The sequence below is a fragment of the Chiloscyllium plagiosum genome, unplaced genomic scaffold, assembly GCF_037043375.1.
Source record: "Chiloscyllium plagiosum isolate Xiang-an unplaced genomic scaffold, Cpla_swu_hap1 HiC_scaffold_15, whole genome shotgun sequence".
In the NCBI taxonomy this organism is placed as follows: domain Eukaryota; kingdom Metazoa; phylum Chordata; class Chondrichthyes; order Orectolobiformes; family Hemiscylliidae; genus Chiloscyllium; species Chiloscyllium plagiosum.
In genome coordinates this window covers 33,029,266-33,055,639 of record NW_028270153.1, presented here as the reverse complement: position 1 = coordinate 33,055,639, position 26,374 = coordinate 33,029,266, and the positions used below count along the sequence as shown (strand labels likewise).

Genomic DNA, 26,374 nt, shown 5'->3' with positions numbered 1-26,374 from the left:
CACCTCCCTCGGTCTTCTACTTTCGAGCCAGTTCTGTATCCAAATGGCTAGTTCTCCCTGTGTTCCATGAGATCTAACCTTGCTAATCAGTCTCCCATGGGGAAACTTGTTGAATACCTTATTGAAGTCCATATGATCACGTCCACTGCTGTGCCCTCATCAATCCTCTTTGTTACTTCTTCAAAGAACTCAATAGTTTGTGAGACATGATTTCCCATGCACAAAGCCATGTTGACTATCCCTAATCAGTCCTTGCCTTTCCAAATACATGTAAATCCTGTCCCTCAGGATTCCCTCCAACAACTTGCCCACCACTGATGTCAGGGTCACTGATCTACAGTTCCCTGGCTTTTACTTACCACCTTTTTTAAGTAGCATGTTGGCCAACCTCCCGTTTTCCAGCACCTCAGCTGTGACTATCGATGATACAAATATCTCAGCAAGGGTCCCAGCAATCACGTCCCTAGCTTCCCACAGAGTTCTAGGGTACACCTGATCAGGTACTGGGGATTTATCCACTTTTATGCGTTTTAAGACATCAGCAGCTCCTCCTCCGTAATATGGAAGGTGCTTACTTTTGATTGGTGCAGACTCAATGGGCCAAATGTCCTTTTTCTGTGCTGAGACACTTTGCCCTCCAGCCTTTATAATATGAAAGCTGGGTGGGTACTGAAATGATCAGTTTACATTAAGTGATTAATTAATGGTCAGTTCAGCTTATTAACAACCCTATTGACCTGACTAATACACTGCCTCTGCCATAAGATAATTGAAATGAGCAGTCGAGTTGCCACCTCTCCAGGATTGATCTGGGATCTCCAGGAATTGAACAGCCTGGAACACTGCTATGAGAGAAAACAACCATATGGAACATAACCTTGTTTTACTTTTCAATTTCTTTCAACGCTTTCATTTACCAGTTATAAAGATACTGCACAAAGTGAATGAAAAACAATTTGTATGAGTGGGATGATTGATCAACTGCTAACATCTCCAGTAATAGGTCCAGTTGGACTTAGCAACCTGAGTAATCAGGCAGGAGTGGACAACCTGATTTTATAGAAAAGGGACAGAAAGGAAAGAGATATTTGATTTTACTTATTATTGTCACATGTACCAAGATATAGTGAAAAACATTGTTTTGCAAGCTATCCAGACGAATCATATCATACGTAAGTACAACAGGGTAAAATAATTTAGAATATGGTGTTAAAGCTACAGAGAAGGTGTCGATGAAAAGCAAATCTAAAATGAGAGGTCCATTCTTTAGTCTGATAACAGCAGGGAAGCAGCTGTTCTTGAATCTTGAATGGTCATTGTGGTAGGGTGTGATGGGGTTTGGAATGCGTGGCTTCATGTGTCAGGATACCCTCCAAAGATACTACCTACCCTTCCTCCTCAACCTTGTTTCTCTAAAACCCATCCAACCAATACTCCTGAAGTTGGCCAAACATTCCCACACAATAACCCCAACATACCTCTCTAAGGATCTATTGAGCCATCTCTATGAGACTGTTTGCACTCCCAGTGCCACTCATTACCAAGCTCTTGTGTGGCCCACTCATATTCTTCATCAATTCCAATGAAGAAAGCCAGTAGGTACTCTCTGCTTTCCCTTGTTAAGTTGGCAGAGCACCAGGTCTTTGTAAACAAATGGCTTGCTTACAGATTCTCAGGAACTATTTAACATAATAATATACAAAGTCAACATACCACATTGTATTGATTGCCTTAAAATAAACTAAGTTTGAACAGCAAGAGGCAGAAATTTCAGTTTTGTTCAATTCTAAAATGTAATGAAGTATGTCTATATTTTTACTGAAAAGTTGTGAATATTATTTTAGTCTATATTCGGTAATGAGACTGACACTATAATTCAAAAGACTGGGGCAATTGTATGTTACTTGACAAGTTCAGCTCATTTGTACACAATAAAGCTACTCTTATATACATACCCTACTGAGAGTGTTGGATGTGAAGGTTCAGAATTTTGGGTGCAGCAGCTGTTGATAGAATCTGTTTCCTTGGGAAGAACATCAATTCTTTCAGCAAAGATAGAAATATTTGCATTTATATTGTATCATTCATGACCACAGCTGTCCCAGAACATTTTACAACCAGTGAGGTGCTCTTGAAATGGTACTCACTGTTGTGATGTAGAAACACAGAGGCATTTTGCATGCAGCAAGCACCCAAAAAAAAACAGTGAAACCCATTTCTCATGAATGCATAAAACATGTCATTACACCAATACAGTAATCTATTTCTGTGTTGATGGTCAAGGGTTAAGTCTGGACAATTTGAGGTAACTCCTGTACCTATGTTTTTGTTTTTGCCACTATTTACCTATTATTTACTTATCCATGCAACTTAACTATGTGATCTGCCTGTATTGCTCGCAGGACAAAGTTTTTCACTGTGCCTTGGTACATGTGACAATAAATTCAATTCAATTCAGTTCAATCTTTTCAGCTATAAAAGTTCAAAGTATCAGGACCACCCTAAAGAGGCTGTCAAGAGCTTAAGTGATTGTGAATTAGTTTATTCAGTTTATGAGGAAGCAAAAAGTTAGATTATGATGCACAAACCAAAAAGACAGGAAAAACATTCAATCTGTGCCAGGTACGGACATTGCACTGCTCCCCGAGGACTAACAGATGGATAACATGGAGCATGTTGATCCGTGTAACTTGTGGAGGCAGCTTTGTGCTCAATAGCTGAAGTGTGAGGAAGGTCTTCTTCCATATGAAGATCAGGCTGTAACCTAACAAGGACTGACACATGCCTCCAAGCACCCGATAATGGACTTTTTTTTAATGGGGCTAGTATTTTACCATTTGTCAGAGACTTCTTCAAATTTCTAATCAATTGACACACAACAGTTACCCAAGATCCTGCCATTTCAATTTTTCTCCTCTGTCAGCCATTGTCTCCAATTAGATTCCTACACAACTGCAGACCATTGAACACATTAATAAAAATGGGGGTGCTGATTCTACTTATAATAAACTGAAGTATCACCTTTCATCGAGCTTCATGGAGGCTTTTTCTCTGTAGGGCCTTTTCTCACATTATAGTCCCAAACGTGCCTCCTTAATGACCTATAGCAGCCCTATGCAACATTCTTGTCAGATGCAGGGTTAAAAGGGATATTGATCTAATGCTGGCAAATGGGACTAGATCAATTTAATAGATCTAGTCAGCATGGACATGTTGGACCGAAGGGTCTGTTTCCATGCTGTACACCTCTATGACTCTTTGTCTGAGGGTCACCTTCTCCTTCATCACTTCCGCCAAGTAATATTTTAGCTCTTTCAGCTAATGCCATGCTGGAAGCCATTTGTTAAACCTTAACTGGACACCTTTGGAGAGAAGAGTGTAGAAGATGTAGTAATTTTGCCCATACCGGGATAGTGGTCTTTGCACCTCCTGTCTGACAGCCCTAACTTTGTACTTTTCTTACATACATTATTTGTGGCTGGTGACCGGGTATGGAAGATCTCTGCAGGGCCCAGCTGGGAAAGTCGTGTTGTCAATATTACAGTGCTGGATGATGTCCTATTAGCACTCCAGGTTCAGGAGCTTATTCACCATTCTGAATGGTGTGGGGTGCTGAACAGTGGCCACTTAATTGGGCTGCCTATTCCAAAATTTCACTCAGAGGGCATCCAATAGCCTTTCTGAGCTCCTGGCCTGCATTTCTGCCCATTATTGTAATCAAGAATGACAATTCTACCCTTTGTCTCTGAGCCAGTAGGTCATGGGTTTAAATCCTACTCCCGATATTGAGCTAAACTGTCAATACTGAGGAGTACTGGATTGTTTAAGATGCTGTCTTTTGAAAGTAATGTAAAGCTGAGGTCCTGCCTGCTAATTTTGATGTCCATAGCATTTAGAAAAGAAATCCAAAACTTGACCTAAGCCAACAATTTAATTTTTGGTTACAGTATTGCAGGAAGTCATTCTGTCTATTATATCCATACCAGCTCTCTGCAAAAGCTCTCTCATCTGATCTCACAGTCTTGCTTTTTCCCTTTAGTCACATAAGTTTTTTTCTTAAGATAAATGTTCAATTCTTCTTTGAATCTATAATTGAATCTACCTTCACAATACTGTGTGTTCCAGACTCTCACCATTTACTGCATTAAAATAAACGGTTTTCTTCATGTCTCCATTAATCCTTTTGCCAGTGAACTTAAATCAGTGCCCTCAAGTCTTGATCTTGCAACACAAACAATTCCCCTGGTCTACTCTGCTGAGGCCCCTCTGATGTTATCATATTTCCTTTTAATTCTTTTTTCCCTGAGGAGAACAGACAAGCTTTTCCAATCCATGTGTCTGAAGTTCGTCATCCCTGGAATTATTTTCATGAATCTTTTCTGCCTTCTCTTTAATGCCTTTTCATCCTTCCTAAATTGTGGTGCTCAGAATTGTAGAAAAGAAATCTTGCCGGAGCTAAACCAATGTTTTAACTTGTCACTTGCCTCAATTTGTGCATAAATATGCTGTTACAATCAGTTAAAGAACAAGTTTGACTGCATTTCAAAGCACCTCAATAAGTTTTTTTTTTACAGACATGACAAGACATTATATAAATACAATGTTTCCCTTGGTAACCTTAGTACCTTCATGTCATGCATAGTACAACGAGATGCATATTAAAATTCCATTTACTCCCAGTATTTGGGAAGGGGAGAATTCCTCTTATTGATACATATCAAGATATAACAATGAATTGGATTGCTCTGCTAAAGTTTATTTCACATTAAAAAAGTTAAGAGATGGAAGAGAGAAACACCTTTCATTCTTCACCCTCTCAAACATTTTTTGCATGTTTCTATCGTTACTCATAAAAAAGGATCAGCCAGTTTTTTCACATACTTGGAAGATTAAACATGGCCTTTCTCTGATCCATGGTAAAATACCACTGAACTAGCATTCCAGAGACCCACGATAATACTGATGGCATGGGTTCAAATGCCTCCACTGCAGCTGTTGGAATTTAAATTCAACTAATAATCTCAGTCATGGTGATCAAAATAACTATCCGCCATTATTGCAAAACCCTTTCTAATATCCTCTATGGGAGTAAATCTGCCATGCTTACTTGGTCTGTCCTGCTAATGCCTCCAGGTTCACAACAATATGGGTGATTCTTAACTATGCTCGGTGACTACTTTCTAAGCCTCTTTGTTCAAGATCAATTAGGGATGGGCAACAAATGCAGGTATTTTCTGTTATATTTTCATTCCATGAAAGAAAAAATAAAGTAAAAATCTGCTGCTACAATACCCATTTCAGGCCTGGTATCATGGTTGCATCTCAAGCCATCTGTAAATGGAGGCTCGAGAAGAGATTGTTGTCTTAAGAGGGTGTCTACAGCACAAGTCACTCTCAATAGCACCACCCTTCTCAATGTTTGGTGTCTTTGAATGAGGGAGCCCACAGATAATTGCACAGGTTTGTTTGTTATGCTCCAAGAGTAGTGTGCTTCTTGTAGCAATGTTAATACCAGCATCATCAAAATGAAGCCTTCAAAGAGATATTAATTCCCCAGTTAATGGCCCCAATTGACAGCAGGGCAAGCATTCTTAAACAAGAGAGGAGGCATAAGATGGTGAGGCCTCCATTTTACACACTACTATCTGACTAAATGCAACCCACTATCAGACTTGCAATGGGCGTTAAATTCAACCTATTATCTCATGTGAATCAGTGATACTCACACTCTAATTTTCTATGCAGAGAACATTTGTAAATATTGGTATAATCCTATCTGTAGATATTAATAAACTACTGGCAACTCCCCCAAGCACTGACCTGTTGTCAAAAACCTTTGTAGATCATGTCACATTCCCAACAATTTTCATAAGTACTGATGCCTCCCATAAATCAGTTAAATACTGAGAAATTTGAAGGTACCTCTTATAAACAAAGAAATCATAAGACCCCATTGTAAATATGGGAATACTCATGTGGATCCACTTGCAAGGTGTAAAATATTCCTAGGAACTTTGTTGGGAAGCTATTGCGTATATTGTCATGATTTCAGGAAATCCTTAAAAAAGGAAGATACATTTTCAGAACATTTCCTGGAAAACTGATTCATTATCCCACAAACATTGTAAACATCAGTACACTTCTGGAGAGCTCTGCAAAAATTGATAAATTACAAGAGACCCTTATTCCTAAATTCTGAGAAAAAGCATCAAAGTTTTCTCATTTATAGTATACCCAAATTATGCTGGTTTCTGGAACTTAAAGGAACTTATGCACAAATTCTCCTGCACACCTTAACTGTCTACACAGAAAATAAACAGCCGAAAAGCATCACAAATTAACTCCACTACTTGTGTGAGTTAGCTGCTGTCTTCTGTCGATACATTACTATAATAAATATAGGAAGTTCACTTCAACTGAATTATAGAGTCATAGAGTACTGAAACATAGAGCATTGAAACAGACCCCTTCAGTCCAACTTGTCCATATCGGTCATGTTTCCCAAACTGAATTAGTCCCACTTGTCTATAATTGGCCTATATCCTTCTAAATCTTTTCTATTCATGAACTTATCCAAATGTCTTTTAAATGATGTAACTGTATTTGCATCGACCACTTCCTCAGGCAGTTCATTCCACATACAAACCATCCTGGGTGGAAAAAGTTGCATGTGAATGACCTGATATTAACAAAAATGGTACTATATCATTCACTGAGAAGCTCTTGAAAATTCTGGACAAAGAGTCAATAGCCGAAAGGAGAATCTATCCTCCAAATGACTTTTGCCACTTTGGTTTGTTCAGATTTTATGAAGAGAAAATGTGCTGACAATTATTGCACTGCTTTTGTTACATAGACCACTTCTCTCCTCAGCAGTAGGTGACCTATAGACGACACCTTCTGACTTTTTTTCTTCATCCATACTGTTTCTGATCTGAGCCAAAATCCTCACTCATGACTTTCCTCATGAAGGCTACCTCCACCCCTTTCTATCCACTTTATTTATACATGTTAAAAATAAAGTAACTTGGAATATTTAGTTTTCAGCTTTGCTCACAAAGCAATCACATCTCCGGAATGGATATCAGATCAAAACTATTTATCACCATTTGTGCTAATTAAACTTGCTATGAACACTTATACATTCAGATAAAGCACCTTTGCTGTTAATCTTTTACTGTTTGTCCTTGATGTGACATTATTCAATGTTGCACTGTTATTATTTAACACGGACAGTAAAATTGGGCTTTGTAGCAATATTGATGTCTGTATTGAGAGTCCAGAGGTGCTAAAGGTCGTGGACATGTGTAACCACAATAGCTGCAGAATGGCTGGTGGAAAACTTCTGAAATCCACTTGGGGGACACTGCAAGTGGCCTTGCAGGACTTTCTGGAACAGCTTTGATCCTTCACACCACAGGTTTGAATATCACACCTTATGTGGCAGCAACAGACTGGGCTCGAAGGATGTCAGGCATCAACTGGGGGGACTGACAGTGGAATGGTGGGAAGGCTTTCTTTCAATCATTTGCTGACGAGGTGATCCCTTGATGTCCTTGAAAAGGTGGTGGTGAGCTGCCTTCGTGAACCACTTCAGTCCATTTGTTGTCGGTCATGAGAGCCATTAGTACAGAAATTATCTGAATAACTGGATAGACATAGAAGGGCACATAGATACATAGCGCGCTGGGAGGTTAGTGTTGAGTGACACTTGGTTAAGGCTTTAAGGATTAAAATAAAGCATATTGAGTGGACGTTTAATTCAGAAATACACATTCATTCAGGGTATATGGGTATTGCTGCCTGGGCCAGCATTTATTATGCATCCCTAACCTAGATATTCTCCAGGTCTTGCTACATTTGGACAGGGATTGTTCTAGTATCTGACGTGTCGTGAGTTTTGCTGAACACTGTGGAACTATCAGTGAACATCCCAATCTTTAACTGCTGGAGGGAAGGTCATTAATGAAGCAGCTGAAGATGGTTGGGTCTAGGACACCACCCTGAAGAACTCCTGCAGAGATACCCTGGAACTAAGATGAGAACATAGGGAATATAGGAGCCATTAGCTATACGAAGAGAAATGACCACGATAATGCGTATAAAAATAGAAAATTGTCAATGTAACAGAGATTTACTTGTTACATAGCACTAGCTTGACTAGCCTTACAATGGAAAGTATTTATCACAATTGTGACTGGTTCAAGCTTCTAAAGAGACGTCGATACAGTGATCCTCTTGTATGGTTTATGGTCATGGGACAAATGGTACACAAACTTTCATTTGTTGTACAATTTCTATCAAGCTTTATCTCCAGATGCATAGGCCAAAATAAAACCTTTGCCTTATTTGAACCTGCAACCTTCTCCATTTTGAGTCCCATTTGAAGCTTTATGATAATTGGAATTGCAAACAGGGTGAGCTATTGATTACCAGGAGGTTGGATGATCAGACATACCAAGAATGGGAGTAACTTTATCTATCACTATAGGCAGGTTGTTCGTCTTGCAACCAGCTGAACTACCAATTAGATCGAAGTTGGAGATGGTAGCATGGAAGAAGAAAAAGGAGAGTGTGCTGTATCCAAAACTACCATGTAGATTCTGTTAAATCAGCACCTCCAAAGGTAGATCAAGAACCATTGTGTGAGAAAGGCAGAATCACTACAAAACAGGACTGGTAAACAGCCGTGGAAATAAGGAGAAGTCACACATGGCGGTGGTTGCTGAGATTATTGACATTTTTATTGTCTGGAAAGTCTTTAATGTTTGGAAACAATACATTTAGTTGGAAGCCTGTCAGAGGATAAACTAAATTTTGCTTGAATAACAGAACAAAATTCTGGAACAAAAGGGTTAGAATCCTGGGAAACTATTGGATGCACAAAAAAATCTGGTGGGATACAGAAACAGGGGTGAGGGAAAGGTTAGAAGTTACCTTGGGAGTACCACCGAGTCTAGAATGCTGTGAAAAAGACAAAAAATAGGAAAATGTGTCCTTGTGATGTGTCAATGTTGGTGTTTAGTCTCAGTGTTAGATGCTAGTAAACATGAATGGATGTGAAGTGTGTCTGAGCAAAGTTGTATTAACTTTATGCAAGTTAAAAGCAGCAACTAGACAATTATATAACAAAAATGAGAGATTGGGTGATGAGAAAGCATTGCTTACTTTGTTTGGTGGTAGAAGCATTCTAGGTTAGATACTAAATAAAAACAGAAAGAACTGAGGATGCAGTAAATCAGAGACAAAAATAGAAATGGTTGGAAAAGCTCAGCAGGTCTGGCAACATCTGTGGAGAGAAATCAGAGTTAATGTTTTGGGTTGAGTGACTCTTCTCAGGTGTTCTCCACAGATGCTGCCAGCCCTGCTGAGCTTCTCCAGCAGTTTCTATTTTTGTTTCTAGGTTAGATCCAGATTGTGGAGACTTTGGACAATCCTCTCCATGAAACAGAACAGTAGATAATCCATAGAAACAGAAAGTCAAAGCAGTCTTATCAAACAAAGTTTAAGCAGTTGAAGGAAAAGTACAGACAGTTGGAATTATAACTGGGATACCAGATTTGACAGGACAGAGAATCTCCTGCAGACAGGAAAAGGTGAATGAAGAGCAGGATGATGCAGAAATGTAGAACAGATCAGTGGTCTGGGAAAATGCAGTTCCTGATGCTTTATTATGCAAACACATCAAGGAAAGAGGGAAAAAAGGCAAGAGACATTTGGTTGTAGCAGAGGTGGAACAAAGCTGTGCAGGAAAGGCTCAGAATTTGCAGTCTCTAAGTATGTTACCAGGGACGACATTTATTATGTAACAGAATCATTAGTAGTTTTACTGGTAAGTTATGGCAAAAGAGAGTGTCAATTGTGTGTTGATACCAAGTGGGAAAAAAGAAAGCTTTCTTTCCAAGACAGATAAAAAAGGCATTGGAATGTTAGAAAAGGAATCTGTAATCCCATCCACTTCCAATAGACTGGAAATCTAGTTTTAGGAATAGGGAAACTGACACAAGGATAAGAGCTTTATGGCCACTTTCCTGATTGATCAAAAGGTGGAGACCCACAGTTTTAAAGAGAGAAGAGAATAGGTTGTTGCTGTCGACCCTTCATGAGGGGAATCACTCTGCCCTGACAAAGGATAAGAAGAAGGGCTTAAGGTACCTGGGGAATGAGATGAAAACTTGGGTTTAAGGGGCTGTGCATTTCAGAAGTAGGAACATTTATCAACAAGTTCATAATATTTGCCAGAGACTGACTGTGAAAAGCTGCTGCTGAATCTCTAATACTGTGTTGAAACAGTTTTTTTGTTCTATTCTTGAGTGAAAGAGATAGACTGGACAAATAGCCTTTGGAATTGAGTGGATTGCAGGCCAGTGTCTATATCGCTTAAAAATGGTTTAGCATTATGTGGCCTGTTTTGTAATCATCTTAAAGCAGTTTGCTATTTAGTTGTTATTTACCTTCCCCGAATGCATCTGCTCTTCTTAGAACAGCAAAATACTGCAGATGCTGTAAAGCTGGAATAAAAACAGAAAATGCTCAATGTTTTCTGAAATAGTGTTATTTCAGACTTAAAACAAGTGATAGGAAAGGCAAGATTTGTGAACTGTGGACGACAGGAGAAATTGTGCATCTAGCCAAGAGGAAAGGGGAAGCATACATAAGGTCGAGGCAGCTAAGAACAGAACAGGCCTTGGAGGAATATTGGGAGAGTAGGACCAATCTTAAACTAGGAATCATGCGGCTAAAAGTCATAATGAAATAACTTTAGCAAGCAGAATTAAGGAGAATCCTAAGGCCTTTTATTCATATATAAGAAGCAAGAGGATAACTAGAGAAAGGGTTGGTCCACTAAAGGATACGGAAAGAAGGAAGATTGTGTGTCGAACCTGAGAAAATGGGTGAGATTCTCAATGATTACTTTGCATCAGTGTTCACTGAGGAGAGGGACATGATGAATGCTGAGATTAGAGATAGAAGTGTGTTTACTCTGAATCACGTTGACATAAGGAGGGAGGATGTGTTGATTAGGCTATGGGATATTAAGGTTGACAAATCCTCAGGACCAAAGTGAGGGCTGCAGATGCTGGAGATCAGAGCTGAAAATGTGTTGCTGGAAAAGCGCAGCAGGTCAGGCAACATCCAAGGAACAGGAGAATCGACGTTTCGGGCATAAGCCCTTCTTCAGGAATCCTGAAGAAGGGCTTATGCCCGAAACATCGATTCTCCTGTTCCTTGGATGCTGCCTGACCTGCTGCGCTTTTCCAGCAACACATTTTCAAATCCTCAGGACCGGATGGGATCTATCCCTGGTTGCTGAGGGAAGCAAGAGAGGAAATAGCTGGGACTCTGACAGATATCTTTGTAGCATCCTTAAACACAGATAAAGTGCCGGAGGACTGGAGAGTTGCTGATGTTGTCCCCCTGTTCAAGATGGGTCGTAGGGATATTCCGGGTAACTACAGACCAGTGAGCCTGACGTCAGTGGTGGGAAAGTTGCTGGAGAAGGTACTGAGGGATAGGATCTATTTATATTTGCAAGAGAATGGGCTTATCAGTGATAGACAACATGGTTTAGTGCGGGGGAGATCATGCCTTACCAACTTATTAGAGTTTTTTGAGGAAGTGACCAAGTTGATAGATCAAGGAAGGGCTGTGGATGTCATATACATGGACTTTAGCAAGGCATTTGATAAGATTCCCCATGGTAGTCTAATGGAGAAGGTGAAGTCACATAGTGTGCAGGGTGTTCTAGCTAGGTGGATAAAGAACTGGTTGAGCAACAGGAGACAGAGCAATAGTTGATGGGAGTTTCTTGAAATGGAGAAAGGAGACTAGGGTTGTTCCACAGGATCAGTGCTGGGGCCAATATTGTTTGTGATATACATAAACAATCTGGAAGAGGGCATTGGTGGTCTGATCAGTAAGTTTTCAGATGACACGAAGATTGGTGGAGTAGCAGAAGGCATAGGGTACTGTCAAAGAATACAGGAGGATATAGATGGACCAGAGAGTTGGGCAGAGAAGTGGAAGATGGAGTTCCAACCAGGCAAATGTGAGGTGATGCATTTTGGAAGGTCTAATTCTAGAGCGAACTATACTGTAAACGAAAGAGCCTTGGGCAAAGTTGATGAGCAGAGAGATTTGGAATTCAGATCCATTGTACCCTGAAGGTGGCTGCACAGGTGGATAGAGTGGTCAAGAAGGCATATGGTATGTTTGCCTTCATCGGACAGGGTGTTGAGTATAAGAGCTGGCAGGTCATGTTAAAATTGTACAAGACTTTGGTTGGGCCGCATTTAGAATACTGTGTATAGTTCTGGTCGCCACATTACCAAAAGGATGTGGACGCTTTGGAAAGGGTGCAGAGAAGGTTTACAAGGATGTTGCCTGGGATGGAAAGTACTAGTTATGGAAGTAGTTTAGGATTGTTTTCATGAGAAAAAAGGAGATTGAGGGGGTACCTGATTGAGGTCTACAAAACCATGAAGGGTTTAGACAGTGTGGATGGAGATAAGCTTTTCCCCAGGGTGAGGGATTCAATAATGAGAGGTCATGGTGTTCAAGGTGAGAGGAGAAAGGTTTAAGGGGGATACATGTGGAAAATACTTTACACAGAGGGTGGTATGTGCCTGGAATGTGTTGCCAGCAGAGGTAGTAGAGGCAGGCACGGTAGATTCATTTAAGGTGTGTCTGGACAGATGCATGAGTAGGCGGGGAGCAGAGGGATACAGATCCTTAGGAATTGGACGATAAGTTTAGACAGTGGATTTTGATTGGCACAGGCTTGCAGGGCTGTATGGCCTGTTCCTGTGCTGTAAATTTTCTTTGTTCTTCGTTCTAAAATATTAACTCTCTTTCTGTCTCTCTACAGAGATGCTTCCAGACCTGCTGAGTTTCTTCTGAATTTTCTGTTTTATTACCTGCTATTCTTTTGTGTGAACAAAAGACACATTCCATGTATGTGATGTTATTGTGTTTGAAATATAACTCAGGATTTAGAATCAAAGGGAATTCAAAATATTCAGAGTATTTAAATGACTTTGCACTGGATTGGGCAGATCTTGGAGTTAAAAACATACTGCAAAGTTTTAGGATTCAGGATTCTGATTCTTACCATAGTCTCGAGATTAATTGATATATTTTAATTTCAGATGTTGCTAAATCAGATTTAGAAACAGATATATTTAAATGATTTGAATTCCAAAGGGGGAGAAAAGGAAACTGAGAAGTTTGGAGAGATTTGATGATTAATCTAAAATCATCCAATAAAGCTACAGGGCTGAGAATCATGACCTAGATTTAAAGATTCAAGTTACTGGGTCAGAGTGACAATGTAACTTTAAAGCTAAAACATATTAACACATTATTTACAGATGGGGCAGTCATTTTTAAATTCCAAACTTCCATAGTAAAGTTGAAGCAGCTGCAATTCAAATGTGGTTAACACAGAAGGATCACAGTAGTTCAGAGAGCCCTGAGACCCACAGACTGCTAGCATGAAATGGTTGCTGTGTGTGGCCAACAATGTGTGCTTAAATAGATTACCTTGAACATTGTTTGGTCCCAGACAATGATTTTAAAAACTAGTTTAAGCCAGGTCACAGAATCTGCAGGCACTAAACTCCCAAAGGAAAGGAATTGCTTTCGTTGAAGCAAAGGAGACAGAGAGGCACATGTCCCTCTGGAACCTTACCCTTTCCTGTTTCTCAGTTGGAGACCCAAACAGTTTAACATCTGATGAGAAGGGAAGGCCACTGCAGTGGATACGGTCTCCGTGTCTGGTTGTTGAGGGCAGTCTTGCATGAACCTTTTAATTGTGAGTTTTAGTGTGAATGAAGTGGAAGAATGAATGATATGTGAAACAGCAGTAACTAACAATTATGTGTTATGAAGGTGTAGAGGTGTACTGTACGTTTAAGAGAGTTGAAAAGCTAGCAGAACTACCTGACACAGTAAAGTGTTCTAAACAAGGTAACAATGTAACATTTGGAGAAAAACAGCTAGAGTGGCTGGCTTGCCTGGAGACAAAAACAAATTCAAATTTGGTCAATCAGTTTAAATTATGCCCCAAGATACCAAACTCCAATCAAGTTTGAATTTAGTATTTTGACAATATTAAAATCAATGAAACGATCTGATGTTTTGAGGTATAAATATCAGACATTTTGAACAGTTATCCAGAGCAGCAAAGAGAACTGTCAAGCGACCAACAAATACAGGCTGCCTGCAGAACAACTCTCTCAGAAGGTACCTTTACCTGTCAGCAACTTGTGAAACAGAATCCCTAAGAAGAAGAAAAGAAGACAGAGGGAAAATCTACAGAGGACACTCGGCAAGCTGACTGGTTTTGAAACGTGATTTTTTTTTTGTAACTCGTAATCGGGATTTTTTTATTGGACCATTATTGTTCAGTGGAAGGTAAATGATAGATTTAGAGAAAGGAGTTGTAAATAGTTGTTAGTTAATTATTCTCTGTTAGACTTTAAAAAAAGTTGTTAACTTTTACTTTAAATAGTGACTTTTGGGATAGTTCTTTGCCTCTTGAATTTTAACAGATTATAGCACGTGGTGAATCTTTTCTGTGTTGCTGGTTTAAATTAGCACATGGTTTTCCCTCGTGTCGTAACATATGGAACAATCTAAGTCTAAGCATGTGTATCCTTTACATCAGTTCTGAAAATATATCAATATAATCTAAACAATTACATAACACTTTTATAATCTGAATGTACACAATGAAATATCCAGCAATTATACTAAAATCTGAAAGTTGGATGTCAGGAAAGGGACAATGCCACTATTGTTTGTTCATCTTTTGTATAGTTTTCTTTCTTAATTGAAGTGTAATTTCTCCTGTCAGTATTGCTACATGTGTTTAGGGTGGAGATACAGAAATGGGCACAAATAAAATAATTCAACAATTGTAATTTTGAGGTAAACCTGTCAATTTAAATTAAGGAAGAAGGTTCAAGATTGGTACTGGAGAATAATACTATGGAAGCAAATGGAGTTAAAGGTTGATCGGTCCCAGGACCTGATTGGTTACATCTTAGGATATTCAAGGAAGTAGCAGCGGAGATAGTGGATGTACTGGTAGTAGGTTTTCATGAATTCTTAACAGATGAATGGAACACTGCCAATGTAACACACTCATTCAAAAAGGGAGAGAACAAAAGAAAAGCAATGACAGGCCAATTATCTTAACGCCTGTCATTAGTAATATGTTAGAGTCTATTATCAAAGAGAATTTAGAAACACAAAAATATAATTAAGCAGAGTCAGCATGGCTTCATGAGTAGAAAATCATACCTGACAAATGTTTTAGAAAGTTTTATGGAAGTAACAAGCTGGATAGATAAAGTGGAAGCAGTAGATGTAATATATTTGGATATCCGAATGGCATTCAGTAAGATACCACGTGAATCTATTTAATAAAATAAGAACACATAGTTTTTGGGGTAGTGTTTTAGCATGGATAGGGCATTGACTATCTAATAGAAGACAGAGAATTGGGATATGGGAGGCAATTTCAGATTGGCAACCTACAATCATGGAGTCCCACGGAGGTCAGTACTGTGAGGCCACATTCTTTGCAATTTACATTGACTTCAATGAGGAAAATGAATATACTATTGCCAAGTTTGCAGATGACACAGAGCAAGTGGGAAGGCAAGTGGTGAGAATGACAACTTTACAGAGGGATATAGACAGGTTGAGTAACTAGACAAAAATGATGGAAACACATGTAGGAGAATGACAAGTTATGCACTTCAGCAGAGAGAACAGAAGAGCTGAATATTATTTAAATTGAGAAAGACTGTAGAAAGTCCTTGTGCATGATTGCAAAATGTTCAGCAGGTAATGGAGAAGGCAAAAGGAATTAATGCCTTTACTTCAAAGAGAATGGAGTATAAATATTGGGAAGTCTTGCTAAAACTATCCAAAGCACTAGTTAGAATGAATCTAGAATATAATGATATAAAACAAAGAACTCCAGATGCCAGAAATCTGAAACAAAATCAGAATTTCTGGAGAAACACAGCAGGTCTGGCAACATCTGTTCAGAGAAAGCAGAATGAATGTTTTGGGTTCAGTGATCCTTCATCAGGGTACAGTGATAATTTAAATGCATAAATTTAAATTTGTGGGCGGCATGGTGGCACAGTGGTTAGCACTGCTGCCTCACAGCGCCTGAGACCCGGGTTCAATTCCCGACTCAAGCGACTGACTGTGTGGAGTTTGCACGTTCTCCCCGTGTCTGCGTGGGTTTCCTCCGGGTGCTCCGGTTTCCTCCCACACTCCAAAAGATGTGCAGGTCAGGTGAATCGGCCATGCTAAATTGCCCGTAGTGTTAGGTAAGGGGTAAATGTAGGGGTATGGGTGGGTTGCGCTTCGGCGGGTCGGTGTGGACTTGTTGGGCAGAAGGGCCTGTTTCCACACTGTAATCTAATCTAATCTAATCTGTAGAATACAACTATTAGTTTTGGTCTCTTTATCTAAAGGAAATATATACTAGCATTGGAGGGAGGCAAGTGAAGGTTGACTAGAGTTATCTTAGGTATGGAGGGATTTTCCTATGAGGAGACCTTATTGAAACAGACAAGATTCTTAACAGGGTGGGTGCTGAAAGGTTGTTTTCCCTTTGTGGGTGAGTCTAGGAGCAGACACCATAATCTCAAACTCAGATTGCTCGTTGAGAACAGAGATGAGGAGGACTTTCTTCTCTCAGAGCACAGTGATTGCAGAATGCTTTAGTACAGTGATTGGGTTGTTCGTTATGTTCAACGTTGAGGCAAACACATTTCTATTAGTAAGGGATCGATTGCCGTCAGGAAAATGGAGTTGAGGCTTATCAAATCAGCCATGATCTCATTGAATGGTGGAGCAGATTTGATGGGCTGAATGGCGTACTTATGGTCTGACATTTTATGGACTTAAGATGATTGAGAAAAATAAATGAACATTCAAATCCTAACAAAAAAGTAACTTGTTGCAAACATCATTCAACTTAGCTGGACAGGCTTCCTAATACAAGTAGGGCTATTAGTTTGAGGATGAAATTACATAAAAGAAGCACATTCATTTGTACTTTCTTTACATACTGAAACTCCTTTCACAGTGTTGAAAGGTATAAGCAAGGAACAGCAATTTAAACTGGTTATTCAATATCAAAAACATTGAAAGATACAACAAAAAAAGTGAATGATTTATACACTTAACAAACAATTAATATCCAATATTAGTAGTTCAATGCAGAGTGATTGCAGAATGCTTTAGTACAGTGACTGAGTTGTTTGTTATGTTCAACGTTGAGGCAAACACATTTCTATTAGTAAGGGATCGATTGCCGTCAGGAAAATGGAGTTGAGGCTTATCAAATCAGCCATGATCTCATTGAATGGTGGAGCAGATTTGATGGGCTGAATGGCCTACTTATTAAATGTTGGAAACACCAATTTAAAGTTGAAATGTGGAAATTAATCTTTTAATGGCAAGGTAGGAGACAGCTTTAACTCCCGCTCTGTTTGCCACACATTTCTCAGGCATGTTCCATCGCATACCCAGAAATAATGACACAGAAGTAAACATTAAATTCAAGACAGATGACAACATCTTCAACTTGCAAAGCTTTAAGCTCACACTCCTAAGTGAATGCTTGACTGAAGCTGAGTGCTCTTGTATCAGACTTGAGGATATACAGCTGCTTACTGATCACTTTATCGTAGTTTCAGAACACTTTGGTCTAACAATAAGACCAAATTGCTACTTTTGTAATTTTTGTACCTGGCCAGGTACTTCAAGGCCCCACAGTCATCATCAATAATGCATCCATCTGTACAGAGAGGAGATTTTCCTATCTTGGCAGTATCCAATAACATTCTGCTGGATGGCAAAAATCAAGAATTGCCTGACAAAAGCAAGTTCATTGCTTGGCAAGCTTACTCACAGACTTTGGAAAGAACGTGGAGTTTGTCAGAGAACAAAGATCAACACCTACCATGCAAGCTTCCTGCAACATCTCTTCATAGTGCAAGACTTGAACGATTTAGTGCATCATATAAAAGCAACAGGAAGCATTCCATCTTCAATGTCTTTGCAACGTCAGATGGCAAAACAACGTTTGTAACACTGAGGATCTTGTAAATTAGGAGGAGAAAGCATAGGCTCATCAGAGCTCAACTTCACCGGATAGATCTTGTGGTTTGTATTGAAGATTAAACACAAATATCAAAGAACTACAGATGCTAGAAATCAGAAACATTCTGAAAAAGGGTCCATGGACCAAAACCATAACTCTGATTTCTCTCTACAGATGCTGCCAGACCATCAATTTTGGTTTTTGTTGTATTGAAGAATCCTGCAGATCAATGGCAGCATTCTACTACCAATTGAGCGTATTGATGTCCCAAACTTAAATGTAAAGATATTCTGACAGCCAAGCTTGTTTGCAAGCTACCCAAATACGTATAATTAAACAAACTTGGACAGACGTGAATGGGAAAATATGTCATCAAATGCTTTCAACATTTGAGGAAGACAGAATCAAATGTCTTCAGGACAAGCAAATGTAGCAGAATGCCAAAGACAAGAATCATCACTAACAATGGCTTCATAGGCAGTACTTCCAATCAATTATTCAAATCAGAGACTTGACCTAATGTCACACATCAGTAGACATCAACATAGTCTGAGACCAGTAGTCTCTTTCGCTGTATACACAACCAGCAAAACAACAGGAGAATCGATCATAACGATTGCTAGGGTATGAGGGGCAATTGACACATTCAAGGAATTAAAGTAAGCAGTTATTGATAAAAATTGAAGATTGGGTGGTTATAGTGATTTTCAAGGAAACAGAAGAGGTGATGCCCAAGAAAACTACTAACATAAAGGCCAGGAAGGAAGGTCATTGCGAAGTCACAATTGGAAAGTAGTTGAATTTCTGCATGCGAGTAGCAGCATGCATTCAAATGAAGAATGTCATGGTTTTCTATAACATACAACTACCAACAAGTTGAAAAAATTAACTGCAAATTCCATAAGATCAGGTTGTTAGAAAATGCAAAATTTACTCAAATGAACTGTATTCAAATGAACTCAAATGAACTCAAATGATCTGTATGAACAGATTTGAAACACAAATTGGGAAATTGGATAAAACTTTATGTAACTCCTGACTTGTGAATGCAGAATTGTGACATGGTGCCCAAAGTCAGAAGCTGACTCAATCATTAACATCAGATGTCCTAATTTTAATCAGTTAAAAAATCAAATGAATACTGCAAGAAAAAGGGGAATTGATTATATAAACTCTGACTAGGTTTTTTTTTTAATTCTTTGTGATGTTGTAAAATACACACATGGTGAAAAATAAAACTTGAGTTCAACTGATTGATTCTGTAGTCATGGTAGAGTGGTTAAGATGATGGACTTGAAAACAACTGGGGTTTTCTTATTCAAATCCTGCTGACTACTGTGGAGGTTGGAGGGCAGATAGGAAGGGAGCTTTTATCCCTCCTATTGGTTGAAGGCCAATCACAGGCGGTTTAGAGGGTACGTCAACAAAAATGTTGGGACAGCACTTTGGTTCAGTGGTTATCACTGTTGCTTCACAGCACCAGGGATTTGGGTTTGATTCCAGCCTCAGGAGACTTTCTATGTGGAGTTTCCCCACTTGCCCTGTGTTTATGTGGGTATGCTCGCTCAGTCCAAAGATGTGCACTTTAGGTGGATTGGACATGCTAAATTGTCCTCTAGTGTCCATGGATGTGTAGGTTAGGTGGATTAGCCATGATGAATGCAGAGTTACAGGGATAGGGTGGGGATGCTGGGCCTGGGTGGGTTGCTTTTTGGATGGTCGATGCAGACTCAAATGAATTCTTTCAGCACTGTAGGGATTCTATAACTTCAATGAAATAACTTACTTTTCTGGCAAACTAAAGGAATACAGTGAATTTTTTTAAAAAATTGTTAATTTCCATTACTTTTATTCTTATTCCCAGCACTTAATCATGTGTATTTATGTATTATTAAAAACCTTACAAATAACTTTCCACATTTAAGATCGCAATCATTTCATTTTATTATTATATGTATGAATGCAGCATGTGATACTGGATTGTATTTCCTGGGATTTAAAATTAATTTCAAGTGACATTGCTATCAGGCAGGCAGACAGACAGACACACACACAAACAAACAAACAGAACAAGTTATTCATACAGTGATCAATGTCAACAGCATTAAAAAGGAGGTCATCTGGCCATCATCACATCGCAGTTCGTGAAAGCTTGCCACATGCAGATTAGGTGCCACTTTCACACAAAAGAATTACAAGGACTATCATTGTAGTTATTGATACAGTGAAAGACAACAACACAATCAGATATCATTAATTTTCACACCTAATCTGTATTAGTCAATGCATTGAGTTTGGGAGTTAGGATGTCATGTTGTGCTGTATAGGATATTAGTTCAGAATACTTTTGGAACAGTGTGTTCAAGTCTGGTCTCTCTCTTATAAGAACGATGCTAAACTTGAAAGGATTCTGAAAAGGGATGTTGCTGAAGCTGGATAGTTTAAACTGTAGGGAGAGGCTGAAAAGACTGGGACTATTTTCACTGGAGTGTCAGAGGCTGAGGGTGACCTCACAGAGGTTTATAAATTATGAGGGGCATGGTTAGGATAAATAGCCAATGTCTTTTTCCTGGTGTAGGGAAGTCTAAAAGTAGAGGGCATAGGTTTAAGGTGAGAGGTGAAAGATTTAAAAGGGATCTGATGGGCAACATTTTCATGCAGTGGGTGGTGTGTGTATAGAATAAGCTGCCAGAGGAGGTGGTGGATGCTGGTACAATTACAACCTTTAAAAGGAATCTATATGGATATATGAATAGGAAGGGTTTAGAGGGAAATGGGCTAAGGGCTGGCAAATGGGACTAGATTAATTTAGGATATCCGGTCGGCAAGGACAAGTTGGACCAAAGGGTCGGTTTCCATGCTGTACAACTCCATGACTTTATAAAAGATCCTAGGACAGTCGAATTGTTAGTTTCTGAGCAGATCTGTGGGGCTAACTTACTGAAACAAATTCTGTATTTATTTTTCATCTACCCAATTCAGATTCTTTTTCATTTAGGCATGTTTATAGAGGAGAAAACTGTTTTGCTTATTTTGAAAAATAATTCTTTAGCAGCTTATTTGATGTTGTGTACATCTAACAATCACAATTCTAGAAATCTGCCTTAACGTTCATATAGGAGGAGAAAGTGAGGACTGCAGATGCTGGAGATCAGAGCTGAAAATGTGTTGCTGGAAAAGCGCAGCAGGTCAGGCAGCATCCAGGGAACAGGAGAATCGACGTTTCGGGCATAAGGGCTTATGCCCGAAACGTCGATTAACGTTCATATAGTCTATCATTCTATCATTTAACCTAATAATCCACAAGGCTTGTTCTTTCCTGTTGGAAAGGTTAACTCCACACCTATGTAGAGTTGTATGTCTGCAATGCTAAGGTAGCATTTTTTTCTAAAAAAGAAAGAGAAAGTTTAAGTGAATAAGTGCCCTGGATGACATTTTTTCTTCATAGTCGACACTTTCATTTAAGGTACTGGGATGGGTCAACCAAAAGACTTTCCAATGTGGATCTTGGTTTGAATTCAGTCTAGATCAATGAGATAAAAATCCCCTGGCTAGTGATTTGAAGTATTTGAGCACTTTCAACCGAGATACTGTTGGATTTGGATCTTGACATAAAACAAGCTCACCTAGGATGGCCTGTATATAAAATGAAAAATCCAAAATCAACCTTCTTTGAACACGTGGGTGGCACGGTGGCACAGTGGTTAGCACTGCTGCCTCACAGCGCCTGAGACCCGGGTTCAATTCCCGCCTCAGGCGACTGACTGTGTGGAGTTTGCACATTCTCCCCGTGTCTGCGTGGGTTTCCTCCGGGTGCTCCGGTTTCCTCCCACAGTCCAAAGATGTGCAGGTCAGGTGAATTGACCATGTTAAATTGTCCATAGTGTTAGGTAATGGGTAAATGTAGGGGTATGGGTGGGTTGCGCTTCGGCGGGTCGGTGTGGACTTGTTGGGCCGAAGGGCCTGTTTCCACACTGTAATGTAATGTAATCTAATCTAATAACATTACTTCAAAAAAAATTCAGGTGGTGATAACAGTATTATTCCAAACATTTTATTATGTTGCTAGTATGACTTTACTGTCTCAGTACTGTGGCTTGCTTAGAATCAATTCTGCCAGTCTTCTATCTGACAATCTTCTATTGAACAACTGCAAATACAAATTAATTTTCATATATCTGATACTTGTTTGAGAGACTTTGCAGTGCACACACTGGCTGCTGCATTTGCTTACATCACAGTGACTGTACCTCAAGAGAAGTATGCATTGATATTGTACTTTGATATAGTACTCTGGAATTTACCAATGGATGTAATTGGAATGTTAGATTCAAAGATGTGTCTGATACATTCCTATTCTATCCTTTCTTGTGAATGTACCTAGTCACAAATTAAGCACAAATGAAGGTCGCTTTTCATGGTCCTAGGAAAGAACCAAGTAGACAAAGAATAAACATTCAAATTTGTAGAAGAATTCAGTTTCAACTCATTTAACTATCACTCATGCACATTAGGCACATCATGTTCAAGAAGCTGCAGCTGGGAACACATTTAAATTTCTAAAGTGACATATTTCTTCCATTAAGGAATCTGACGTTGCTACAAATGGAGAATGAAGATCTTTGGTCAAGGGATAGGTTTGAAAGAGCTTTTCAAGGGGAGGACAGGTTAAAAGGTTTCAGGTGAGACTTTCAGGGCTTAGGGGCTTGGCAGCAGAATTTACAGCGACTAATGGTTGATGAGATGTAGATGACAGCGGATATCTTGAGTTGTAGAGTTGGAAAAGGTTATAGATATAGGAAGGGGCAAAGACAAGGAAGGATTTCTAACTGGGCAGGAAAAGGGAGAAGTTAAAATAAAGAACTGCAGATTCTGGAAATCTGATACAAAAACAGAAATTGATGGAGAAACTCAGCATGTATGGCTGCATTTGTGGAGAGCAATGGAGTTAATGTTTCTAGTCCAGTGACCCTTCTTCAGAGTGGTTCTGAAGACTCACTGGATGTAAAACGTTAACTCTGTTTTTGTTAACGGGACAAAACAATTTAATAATTCTTTAGACCATCTTACAGAATGAGATCTTGGCACACTCTACTTACAATGAGTTGTATTTATATAGCATTTTAACATAGTAACAACATCCCAAAGGTTTCACAGGAGCAGTTTTAGAGGTCATTTTTTGCTAAGGTACAAAAAGATGCCAGGTCAAACATTGATCCAAGAGGCATGTTACCCACATTTATACCCAGAGCAACCAGTTGGTAAAACTAGGCAGACACTTAGATCAGCAAAAGTTTGGGGGAGCTAAAAACCAAACTAACAAACCACTTAAGTAAACAAAGAGACTTTGATAATGCAAATAAAAGCTCAATATCTATTGAGACACACACACACAGATACTGAAAAACATATAGGCTTCTACGTATTTACACTGTAGCCTTTCCCAAAATTTCATAGTATATTCCTCATTCCGTTAATGTGGTGGTTGTAGAAATTTGAACATCTAATATGATTCCAAAGCTGTGAATCAGTAAATAATATCAAAGAATATCATTGAATGTAACTCATTCTATTGTAATGACTGTGCCAATTACACACAGAATAAACCAGAAAGGAATACACAGCATCATATTATAATGTGTACACTGCCTCTTGTAATGTGCATTTCTTCCAGCATATAAGTTGTGGAAAGTGTATAACAGTGATCAAGAACAATCAGGATGATAATAATCTCCTTCAGATTAAATTTGCAATTGTCAATACTGAAATATTATTCATGCTTAGGCATAAAAATTATTTTGAAAATTACCTTTATGTATTTGGGAGGGGTGGGGGGTGTTGCTGAGGCTGAAGGTTCATCTCAGGCACCCAATATTCTTGCACCAGCCCTGTTTAGGTCCTAACATTGACTTTTTGAACTTGTGTCCAGATATTGCACATCTCTGACCAAACGCTGAAGGAAATTTCAGACTACAGTACATTCCCAGGGTCTACAGGGGAAACCCATGCACAAAACACAGAAATCTAGTATGCAATGCAGCAGGTTCTCAGGAAGGCAAATGCAATGCTATTCCTTATTTCAAAGGGTTGGGTAGAAGACAGGGGAGTCTCATTACTGTACAAGGTGCTGATGACACCACATATAGAGTACTGTGAGCAGTTTTGGGAAAGATATACAGTAGAACTTCGATTATCTGAATTTCGGACTATCCGAACAAGATTTAAAGGTTCTTTAAAAATGGCATTAGGCAACTCAGCATTCAGTTATCAATTAAACAGCATTATGGCGTGCATTGCCAGATAACCAAGAAATGTTTGATAATCGGCACTCATAAATTACAGTTTGATTATGATAGATCAGTTATCCATTAAACGGCGTTATAGTGTGCATTGCTGGATAACAGAGAAATGTTCAGATAACCAGCGGTCATAAATTACCGCTTGTTTCCGGTTACCTGAACGATCAATTATCCGAACAAAATACTCCCTGCTCGTCTCATTTAGATAATTGACGTCCTAATTTTGTTGGAGTCAGTTTAGAGAAAGTTCACTAGGATGAGCCCTGATATGGATGGATTGTTTTACGAGCAAAGGCTAAACAGGTTGGGACTGTACTCACCTGAGTTTAGAAGAAGGAGAGATGATCTCATTGAAATATACAGGGTTCTTAAGGGTAAATGCTGAGATGATGTTTCCCCACATGGGAGAGTCTAAGAGTAGAGTGCATAGTTCAGAATAAGAGGATGCTGCCTGACCTGCTGTGCTTTTCCAGCACCACTCTAATCTAGATTCTGGTTTCCAGCATCTGCAGTCCTTGTTTTTACCCAGAATAAGAGGGTGCCGATTTAACACTGAGAAAAGGAGGAATTTATTTTGCAAACTTCTTACTACAGGGAGCTGAGAGGGCAGAGTCATTGTGTATTTTTAAGGCTGAGATAGATTCTTGATCAATAGGGGAGTTAAGGGTTATGGGGAAAAGGTAGGAAAATGGACTTAAGGAATATCAGATCAGTCATGATCATACTGAATGGCCTTTTCCTGATGGCCTTATATGAATGCAAGTTTATCTTTCTGCCTGGTTTATTTTACTAACATGTACACAAGAGAAAACCGGGACACGTGGGAGATTTGCCAATAAAATTACTTACGGTTCATTTGCAAAGTTCTCAACGATTTTCACGTAGTTGGTGGGAACCAAACCCTCGGCGGAACCGGCGGCTTTCTGTGCAAACAGATAGTCCCCTTCATCTCGGAGGACTCTCAGTTTCTCGCCCTGTTTCAGGGACAGCTCTTCTGGCGACCTGGCCTGGAAATCGTACAGTGCGGCGTAGACAAGTCCTGGTTTGCGAGGCGCCACTGGGGTTGGGTTTAAGGCGGACACTTTGGAGTCCACCAAGGGACCCGAGATAACAGCAACCTGACGCCGAGCTGGAGGGGAGGTCGCGGGCGGAGGTTCGGGCCAAAGGCGGTCCCAGAGCACCCGCAGACACGGGAGGCAGCTCCGCAAGGTCTTTTCCATCACAATCCGTCAGCAGCTTTTCCAGATGCACTTCTCCAGTTCCATGCAATTGCTCTGAAATGTTTTGTTGGGGCTTGAAAGAGAGAGAGGGCAGAGAACCCACTCATCCAGACGCGGTGCTTTCACCTTGGACTAAAACTACATTGAAGTACATTTACTGGGTTTTTAGGGGGATGGTTTACTTCCTGCAGGTACATTTCAGGTGGAACCAGTTTTCAAATGTCAGCGACAAGTATGCGGAAACCGCTCCAATCACTGCAAATCAGGTTCACTCTCAAACTGTATCCCTTAGCACTGACATTAACTTGCCGCAGATTTAAAAAAATACACGTTTTGGGGTGGCTGTAATATAAAGCTCCAAATTCAGGGCCAATGGAAGTAGAAATAACAGTGGATGCCTTCAGCAGACCGAAAGTAAAACAGAATACAGTACATGAGGGAAGAGCTGAAATTTCCTTTAAGAAATACTCAAGCATCTCCCCTCAGTATTGAGATCCGTCTGCTTTTCTGTCGGGGTTTTGCAGCATTTTCCCACTTTATTAATTCTTCAAGCTGCCCTTTCGACCTGCGTATCCTCTACCTTTTAATCTATTCACGCTGTGTCTTTCATTCTTTGATTCCCGTCATTGTGTTACGTGCTGCTGTGACACATTCAGATCGCTTAATCTGAACTATCAACATCCTTTCTCCCCCAGCAGTTCATCCCTCCCCACCCACCG

The 26,374-nt window shown here is 39.6% G+C and overlaps 1 protein-coding gene across 1 annotated transcript in view; it reads right to left on the bottom strand.

Moving 5' to 3' along the window:
- Positions 1-25,850, bottom strand: part of srms (src-related kinase lacking C-terminal regulatory tyrosine and N-terminal myristylation sites) — a 66,545-nt gene extending 40,695 nt beyond the window's left edge. Inside the window, exon 1 of the mRNA XM_043710454.2 lies at positions 25,285-25,850. Coding sequence (XP_043566389.2) covers positions 25,285-25,655 — 371 coding nt within the window. The 5' untranslated portion in view covers positions 25,656-25,850. The remainder of the gene's footprint in view (positions 1-25,284) is intronic.
- Between the last annotated feature and the right edge of the window lie 524 nt (positions 25,851-26,374).